This window comes from Eumetopias jubatus, unplaced genomic scaffold (genome assembly GCF_037043125.1).
Source record: "Eumetopias jubatus isolate StellerSeaLion01/CBP00866 unplaced genomic scaffold, mEumJub1_p1.0 scaffold_5, whole genome shotgun sequence".
NCBI classification, from domain to species: domain Eukaryota; kingdom Metazoa; phylum Chordata; class Mammalia; order Carnivora; family Otariidae; genus Eumetopias; species Eumetopias jubatus.
The window spans coordinates 28,150,682-28,159,954 of record NW_028274811.1 but is presented as its reverse complement, the minus strand read 5'-3'; the positions used below and the strand labels follow the sequence as shown (position 1 = coordinate 28,159,954).

The 9,273-nt window shown below is 57.6% G+C and overlaps 1 protein-coding gene across 9 annotated transcripts in view; it reads right to left on the bottom strand.

Moving 5' to 3' along the window:
• Nucleotides 1-1,769: 1,769 nt before the first annotated feature.
• The window catches only part of JADE2 (jade family PHD finger 2), a 51,965-nt gene continuing 44,461 nt past the window's right edge, over nt 1,770-9,273 (bottom strand). For 8 of the 9 annotated variants that reach the window (XM_028103744.2, XM_028103749.2, XM_028103747.2 and 5 more), the window contains 2 exons: nt 7,787-7,915; nt 1,770-6,464 (listed from right to left, as the gene is read on the bottom strand). In XM_028103744.2, the coding sequence (XP_027959545.1) occupies nt 5,656-6,464; nt 7,787-7,915 (938 nt within the window). In that variant the 3' untranslated portion in view covers nt 1,770-5,655. The remainder of the gene's footprint in view (nt 6,465-7,786; nt 7,916-9,273) is intronic. The other variant, XM_028103750.2, reaches the window with a different exon arrangement.

The window sequence follows — 9,273 nt, the reverse complement described above, 5'->3', positions numbered from 1 at the left end:
GACTTACTTGAATGGGTGCCGAGAGGGACCCCAGAGGGACTTGCTGGGAACTAGGGCCAGGTCTACTCCTCTGCCTTCCCCCATGGAAGAGGGCCAAGGACTCCTCATGGTTGTTTGTCCCTCACCCCTCACAAGCCTGAGTCAATCCAAAGCAACCCGGGAGACACCCGATGGCTTCTAGGGCTACGGTGCCCGATAGAATAGGTACTAGTCACCTGGCTCTTGAGCTCAAAAGGTGGCTAGTCCAAACTGAGATGTGCTATAAATATAAAATACACACTGGATTGCGAGGACTTAGTACAAAAGAATGTAAAATCTCTCATTAGTAATTGTTTTATATGAATTACATGTTTAAGTGGTTGTATTTGGATCTACTAGGTTAGATAAAATTATTAAAGTTCCATTTTACGTGTTTATTTTTACTCTTAAAACCTGCAGCTACCGACTTACATGTGTGATCGCACCTGATGTCTACCGAACACTGCTGCTTTAGACCCACAGGTGTCTCGACCTCTCCGGCCCCACGGGTCACAGCCGGGTCAGCTTTCAGGTGTGGGTCTGGCAGCAGGGCGCCTGCCTCACTCTTCTGGACCAAGGTGGCCAAGTGCGCGTGGCGTGGTGCTGGCGGAGGGAGGACCAAGAGGCTGGGGTGCTGGGGTGCGAGCCCAGGGCAGCTGGCCCCTGTGACAGGTGGGCTGGCCAATCCGGAGCCCCAGGTTCCCTGCCCATGCCTTCCGCATTGTGGTCGCAGAACCTTGGATCTGGAGGTAGCCTTGGGGGCTACCGCCTATTGCAGTGACAAAACGGGGCAATTCTCGATGGCAAACAACTAAGTCGGTGGCTCCAGAAGCTAGGTTCCTTGAGTCCCAATTCCACCCTCTTCCCAAACTGCCCGCCTGGGGCTCTCAGAGGGGGTTCAAGACCCCTTCCTACTCCGCATAGTTTGATACATCTTTGCACATGCCCAAGCTGTTTCAGGAATGCTTGTTGGCCTTTCCTTCCATCCAGCTGCCCTTGACCGAGCAACCGTTTATTCTTCAGGTCTCCGTTGCCTGGAAGCTCTGGGATGGCAGGATCCTGGTGACGTTTGGTATACAACCCAGCACGCTGGCAGGATGAGGTATATGGCCGAGATTCATTGGTGAATGGATGAATGAATGGTCTCCATTCCTTAAGGAAACCCATCCTGAATGCCTCCCATCCCCAAACCAGCCTAGGCCTCCATAACTCCCTGTCCCCTCATCATCTGAGTCCCTGCTGGACAGTGAGCTGCGGGGCAGGGATGGTGGCTACACTTACCTAACAGCTTCCAGAGCCCAGCACTGAGCAGGCGCTCAGGCAATTGGGAATGAAAAACAAACCCGGGCCAGCACCTTCCCTGATGGAGGGACAGATGCCCAAGGTTGTCCGCAAACCTTCCCACTGTCCCAGGAGGGTGGCTCACGGCGGGGTGGGCCGAGCGCAGCACTCCTGCTGGTGATGCGGAACCCCTCCTCTCATCACAGCTGTGGCTCTGGGCACCTCCCTCATCCGCTCTGAATCCTGGTGGATGCGGACAGCGAGGAGCAAACAAAATGCTGCCCCCGAGCACAGCCCCCAGTGCCTTCTGGGCACTGACAAGGAGCATCGCTAGAGGACTCCTCTGCAGGAAGCACGAGGTCCCGCGGGACACGCAGAGAGCCCTCGCTGGTTCTCCAGGCCTCCTGCTGGCTGTGGGGTGTGGACCCTCTCCCCCCGCCCAGTGCAACAGAGCCTCACACCACAGCCGGCACGGAAAACATTGCTTTATTCACTGCGTTTGCCAACACACGAGGAGTGCAAAGGGCTCCTTGAGACACAGGCCCTGGTGGGGGCCGGGGTCCGGAAACCCCCATGAGTGAGCAGGACAGGATGGGAGGTGGGAGCTACGCGGCAGCGGCAACACAGAATCATGCAGGGCGCGCGGGCTCCGGCCGCAGCAAGGCGGCCGTACATTCTATTGCTCGTTAAGGGGAGCGAACGTGGACAATGTACAAAAAGGAGAAATAGGTCTTTGCGTTAATGAAAAATACATTTTTTCTCTACAAAGGAATCTTTTCTAATACAAGAAAATAAATATTGCAACATAAGCCAAAAATAATTTAAAATTGCTCTTTTCAATATATTTTCAGTATTTCTCTTGTATATTAACAAATGGCACATCACTTTCTTTGAAACAAGGACAGAAGGTGTCGCCTCCTGTGACATTCATATCATCCCCCCACCCCAAGTCGTTTGTGGAGCACAGAGTGTTGGTGCGTCTGAGGGACAAGGTGGCAGGAAGTGCCTTAAAGAACGGACTCCAGCCCTGGCTCCTTGGCCAATGTGGCCAGCTGGGCCAGGGGAGTGGGGAGTGGCCTCCCCCAGGGCCTTGCTACAGGCATCCAGACCATTCTGCAGAGCTCCGGGAATGGGCAGAGGCTGGCCACATCTGGCAGTGAGCAAGGAAATGCCCAGTCCAGCTGCCGCCAAGGTCTGTTAGTAGTGGGCAGTTGATTCCCTAGAAATTGCCCCAGCCAGGCCCACAATGTGCCCATACACAACACACAGACATGCATGCGCAAGGACACAGGGGATGCACCCTGGCCCAGGCGCACACACCTACAGTCCGACACCCACGTCTGGAACCTCGGTGGCTTCTCGAAGGAAATCGAGACCCTGACATTACAAACGCTCACACACTGTCACAAAGTCAGAGAGCTCATTTAATAAAATAAAGCCTTCTACCTTTCTTCTCCTTACTCACGTTAAAATACATTTATGATCCATAAAAATACTTTCCATGCACCGTATCCTTTTCTTGCTGTGATGAGGGGGAGGGAGGAGCTGTGCAGCCAGGACTGGGGGAATGGGGAATGACAGAATGAGTAACAGAGCAGCTTCTCCCTCCCAGAAGAGGGCCAGTGAGTGGGGGCAAGATGTGGTCAAGCAGGAGCTCTGCCTCAGCCTCGGGCCTGCAAAAGGCCTCCTGCCTTCTTCCCTGTTTCCAACCTCAACGCCAGGGGTGGCAAAGCTGTCTACACGGTGGGCAGTAGACCAGAGAGGGAAGGGGCTGTGGCTAATGGAGGAAATGACAGTGGTGGGGACCAGCATCCCTGACCTCTGTGTAGCCTTGCGGGGCGTCCCAGAGGTGGACAGCTGCCCGGCAAGAACAGCCCTAGGGCTGGCCTGGGAGTGAAGGCCCCCCCACATCCCTCACCAGCTGGCTGAACAGATCCCTGGGCCCTATGCAGGACGCAGCCCCAGGGAGAGTCCACTCCAAAGCCAAGAGCCAACCAGAAAAGAATCCAGAGGCCAACTTGGGCAGAGGCTCCCTGAAGAGAGCTGGCTGCCCAGCCTGGCCGACCCGGACCAGACCCTGGCCAGCCAGGCTGCATTCTCTCCTGCCCCCGGGGAGCCCAGACTCTGCCTCGGGACGCACGAAGGGGTGAGGGGGTAACGGCTGAGTCTATTGGGCCTGAGCCATTCCCGGCACCCCACCCCCACCCCCAGCAGAGTCGGTTGCTCTTTAAGCTCGTCCCCTGGCTTCCTGCGAGGTCAGACTGGGCAATCCAGCACAGACAAGATTGTGACCCAAAGCACGGGGAAGGAAGGAGGACTGTTCAAAGGCAGTAAACAGAGAACGGGGGTTGGGCCGCTGGTGCGGACGCTGTGCTGGCCGTGACTCCCAAGGAGGCAGGCGGACTGAACTCTCCACGGTGCCTTGTGCCATCCCAATGCCCGGAATCCTGGAAGCCCACCCTGAGTCCACTCCACCCAGACCGATTTGCCCAATCTTCTGAACGGAGTCCTGTCTTTGCTTCCTGTTTTGCTAAAATTCACACGAAACTGAGTGTCGATGACAATGCCACTGTCGTACCTTGAAAGTTCTGCAGTCGGGGGGTGGGTGGTCACGTTGCTCCCCATCCCGCTGATCTGCGTTGTGTATTTATGTTGGGGGGAACCACATGGTGAAGACTTTTGCCATGCTGGTTTTGCGGTCGGTATTCTACCCCCCCACCCCCGGTTGAGTCTCAGAGTTTGGGAAAGCTCACAGTGGGCCCAGCCCAGGATCTGAAATCCAGTGCTGGTTCCCGCTTCCCGATTCTAACAGTTCAGCAGCAGACCACCCTCTTCCAAGAGCTTGGGCTCGCCTCCTTGGGTGTGTGCAATGAACATGTCTCTACGCTTTGTTGCTAAAGAACTCCATTAAAAAAAAAAAAAAGTCCAAGTGACAAGTTGTCAGGTCCAGGCTGTGCTGTATTATGGTCAAAATATTCTTTGGCATCCATAGAATGATTCGACTGATTCATTGGACTTTTGCAAGGTTCTTGTTGGAGAAGTTCTGGCTTCACCAGTGGCGGAAGTGACCCAGGAGTAATTCATGAAAGAAAAAAAACCATGTTTTCACTGAATTCCTTTTGTGTTTGTTCCCTGAGCTATCACCCTGGGGCCACTCCACTGAAACTCTTCAGAGCAACTACGTGGGACCGAGAGGGAGGGACGGAAAAGGCGGCAGGTGGGTCGGTGGTGGGGAGGGAGGGCATAGCCAGGAGAGGGGGTAACGGCTCACGGGGACAGAGGAACCAGGAACACCCAGCAAGACTTGAAACCTGCCCCAGGCCCCGGGATCCCACTGCTTGTTGGAAGGAGGAGTTTCCAAAAGGAAACCGAGGAAGAAGCTCGTCTCTTAGCAGGACTGGAAAACTTGGAAAGGCAAACGGTCTGGTCTGGTCAGGTCAGCTGTCTGGGAGTGACCAGACTTCGGCCGAGACTGGCCCCGAAGGAAGGAAGGAAGTTGGAGCCCCAGAGCAATTCTCTAAGTGGGTGAGTCTGAGCCCCACGCCCCTGTCTGGGCACTGGCCCTCCCTTGCAGCTCCCACCGGCACTGGCGGCTGGCTGTTTGGGAGTCCCCTGAGTAAATGGCACAGCTCAGGAAGGATTCTAGGAACCCTTTCTCAGAGCCGCCGGGCTGGGCACTGGCAGGGGTGGAGCAGCAAGGGAGTGGGGGGTCCCGGGGTGGGCGGGCGGGCCTCAGATGATGTGGGTTGATCAGGAACAGCTGTGGTTCCCCTGGAACCAGCGGGCCCTCTGCGCCCCCTCAGTGCTTTCTTGTATAAGCTCGTTGTGCTTGTGACAGTGAGTAGACTCTGGCTGGGTATCACTTATCATACTTCCTTGGGGATCAGTGGAGTGCAGCAGGACCCCCCAAATGGACCCCAATGGGATTTGGGGGCAAGGCGGGGCAGGCCCCGGGCTGGCCCATCTGCCATGAAATAATGCCCATACGACGGTCTGTGTCACCCAGTGGCAGCGGGCTGGAGTCCTGAGCTCTTCTTCACCTTGCCTACATCTAGCCAGGAGTTCAGCGACGCTGCGCGGGCCAGGGCAGGGCACTGCCCAGGCAGGGATGGTGCACAGGACCTGCGACGGTCCCTGCGGCCAGAGCCGTGGAAGGAATCCTACTGTCCTAGGCCAGCACAGAGAAAAGACAACAGTGTGGAATTCAAAACTCTCTCTATATTAAAAATAAAACCACAACAGAGTGGCAGTCTCAAGGGTCTGAGACACTCAGCAGAGATTGAAAATGGCAGTTGTGACTGGGCTGAGGCCTCACGGGAGGACCAGGGCAGGGCCTGGGACGGGGTAGGGGGTGACTTAGGAGGCCAGCACCCCCATGCGGACCACCTCCTCAGCCCCTGCTTCCCGGGGAGCCCGCTGCACCCCACTGTCCTCAGCTTCCACATCTGAGTCGCTCATCTCCCCATCAGAGAAGTAACCATCGGTCTCAGTGTCAAAGTGTAGGCTGACCTTGGGCCTCTCGGCCACAGCAGAGGGCGGTCCTGTCCCAGCATCAGGCCTGGCACCTGGCGATCTCCGGGTTCCCTTGTTTTCGCGGGGCAGCCGGAGCCGGCCCAAGGGCTTGGGGCTCGCTGTAGGGCCAGGCACTTGGACATTCGAGTCGGCAGCCATTGGGGCTGCCTCGTCCGGGACCTCGGGGGCCAGAGGAGGGGGGCTCTCGGGGGCTGCCGGGATGGGACAGTCCCCAGCTGCAGGGCTAGACGGCAGGTGGGAAGGCGTTCGCCGCGTTGGTTTCCGGGCCACTGGCCCCTGCCCCCCCTTGCCGCTGCCTGCATCCTGGCCCCAGGGCTTCTTGGGGGATCTGTCTGGAGTCGTCCGTGAGCCAGGCCCATCCTGTGGTGGCTTCTTCTTGGCAGGCAGGCGGGTGCGGCCCCGGGCCTTCCTGGCAGGGTCCCCGGGTCGCAGCGAGGGGTCCCGCATGAAGCTCAGCAGCGTCTCCTCGTCTTGCAACAGCTCCTCTGACAGCAGCCCCGGAGCGGGGTCTTCGCGGTGCCCGTTGTTCAGTGACCACTCACTCATGGCCATGTTCTCTGCTGTGATCTGCACTGACTGAGCCAGCCAGCTGTTGAAGAAGGTGCCATCAATGGGGAAGGAGGTGGACAGGCCTGGCCGAGGGGAGAGAAGACGCAATTGAGATGCTCGCAGGTGTGGGTCTCACCCTCTCTCAGGAAGCCCTCTCAGACCCTCCCCAGCAGGCCACGGTGCACCTCCCTCCCTCCCTCCCTCTGTGCCAGACCCCACGGAGCCATCTTGATTTGCTGATCCCTCCCGCCAACACCACCGAAGAGGGGGGTCCACACCGTATTCCCCTTTTCCCCAGATCCACCTACTCCCAGAACTAGTTTCATGATTTGTGGTGCAGAATGCAAAGTGAAAATGTGGGCTCCCTGTTCAAAAATTATTAAGATGTCTCAAGGCAACAAAGTAGAACACTAAACCAAGCAAGAGCCCTTTGAGATGGCACAAGTACACACTCGTGAGGCCAGCTCTGCCCATCACCCCCTTCCCGGCGATGCAGGGGATGGAGGAATGAAAGGCCTCCTCACGCCATCAGGGGGCACTGGGTTTTTATAAGCGCTACTTCCAAAGCAGAGAAGCTGGATCAGTGGGTCAGGTGTGAACAGGGTAGTGAAGGACTTCTAGGTAGAAATTCCCTCTTGGGGGCCTGGGCCAGCAGGTGATCCTGGGCTTTTCTTTTGATACCCAAGTGGTCCCCTTCTTGAGACTGATGGAAATACAAGATAACCTGAGGCTTCCTTGCTGGAGGTGAGGTCTGGAGCATGCCACAGTCATCCCTGAGAAGTGTTCTAGGGGAAGCATGTGACACCTTGGGAGACAGAGCCCAAAGCCAGGGGACCCCCAAGGGCTGTTCTGCTTAATGCAGCAGCAGTAACGATTCTGTGAGTGAGGATGGGCTGGGCCAGTCCTGTGGCCACTCCTTTGGGTCTCTCGGGGTGGCTCCAGGAAGGCTCCCTGGTGCTGAAGGGAGGGCTCGCTGGAGAAATTCCAGCAGGGCGGGACCAGGACGGAGAATTCCGGCAGACCCTTATCTCCCAGCAGAGGGCTTCCTTCTGGAAGGGCCTAGATGGCCTACAGGTCCCTTGAGGGCCTCCAGAAAAATCTGGCATCCAGGACTCTGGCTAGGGGAATGTGCGTGCAGGCTCCTGAGCCCCTGGCCCAGTCTCCAGGTCTAGACAAGGGGAATTTCTTGGGATGCAGAGAGGACTCTGAGACCCTACCTTGTTTCCTTTATGGCTAAAAGGTGTGAGCACCTGGGCATGGAAGGGCTTGCTTAGCCCTTTGGGCTTCCTACTCTGTGCAATGGAGGTACTGGTATAGACCCTGCTGGCCTTAGGTTGGGGGCGGCAAATGGAGCGATGGTGTGATCCTGGCCATGTCTGCCAGGTCAGTGTGGCCACTCACTCACCCAGCTGCCCCAGGACTGAGTCGGGCCCCGCCTTCACTTTCTCCTTCTTCTCGGGGCTGCCCTTCGGGCCCTCGCGGCCTTTCCTTGTTGAGTCGCTCTTCTTGCCCTTTGCTCTCCTCCCAGACCCCTCTGTGCCAGGGAAGAGAGAGCAGGAGGGAGGTGGTTACGCCGAGCGGCTCAGCCAAAACCAAGATCACTGCCGACCAGCCTAAGAGTCCTCGCTCACCTGCACCTCACCTTCCAGGTCACCTTGCCCTGCTGACGGGCCCCAGGCTCAGAGCCACGGGCGGCTGGGTAACTGGGGCTCCTGTGAGTCAGGGACAGCTGGTGGGGAAGGGGGGGGTCACTGTCTACTGCTGCCCTTGAGTGGCTTGGGGAGGGCAGAGGGCCACGAAGAGGGTGAAGGACACCCTGTAGGACCTGGAATGCAGGCTGAGCTACATGCCTATAGATATGGAGGGAATCCTGGTGGGTGGGGAGGGTGGCGGAGGTGAGTGGCCAGCACAGGGCCTTCCATGCCAGGCTGAGGAGCCAGGCAGGAGGAGGTGGAGAACACCCTGAGGAGTCGAGAGACATGGGTTCCAGTCAGGCCCTTGAGCAAGTCTCCTGCCTGGTCTCCTGATCTGTTCTTGAGGTCACGCCGTAGACGGCAGACTTGGGGTGCATACCGGGCCCTCATACCCTTTTGGTCCCTGACCATACAGGTCTAGGGAGCCCCCGAGAACGCTGGAGCAGGGGAGGACATCTGCAGGGAGAGGCCCAGCTGCCAGAAATCTCCTAGCTTTTCAGCCAGAGGCTGGCGTGCTTCCCAGACAAAGCTTTACGAGAAGGCTGAGGGATATGCAGTCGCCCCGGCTCTGCCGCTAATCCCCGGCGCAACCTCAGGCCGGGCCTCAGGAGCCTCATCTCTGACGTGGGACCTGTGCCCACATACTTCGGAGGGACACTTCGAAGTTTCCCCCGCTGCCCTCAGGAAAGTCTGAGCTCTTTGAGGCCATAAAACCTTGCGTGTCCGACCCCATCAACCCCCAAACCTCATTTGAGACAACCTCCTTTCGCCCCACTGGCTGCTAGGCCAGCCTCCTTCCAGTTTCTCTAAAAAGACAGGCTCTGGCTTCTAGGATTCCGAACTGTCCTGCCCCCGACCTGGTTTAGCTCACAGCATAAATGTCACTGCCATGGGAAGCCTTCTCCAGCCCTGTGGCCACACAGACCTCGACAATCTGCTGGTGGCCACGTCCTGTCCCAGGGGCCGAATGTCACAACCCCGAGGGCTCAGCACAGGCAAACCAGTCCCCCCTCCAAATGGCCTGCTCTGAACAAAGGGCTGCCTGTTGCTGCCACTTAGGTTGAAGAGCTGCAAAAGTCCCCATGCTCCACATGGGGATCGGGCCCTGGCTCTTGACCAGGTTTCTGGAATCCTGTACCTGAGACTACTACACGCCTTGCCACTTTCTGTCGCCCTGATGGTGGGGCTCTCCTGCAGC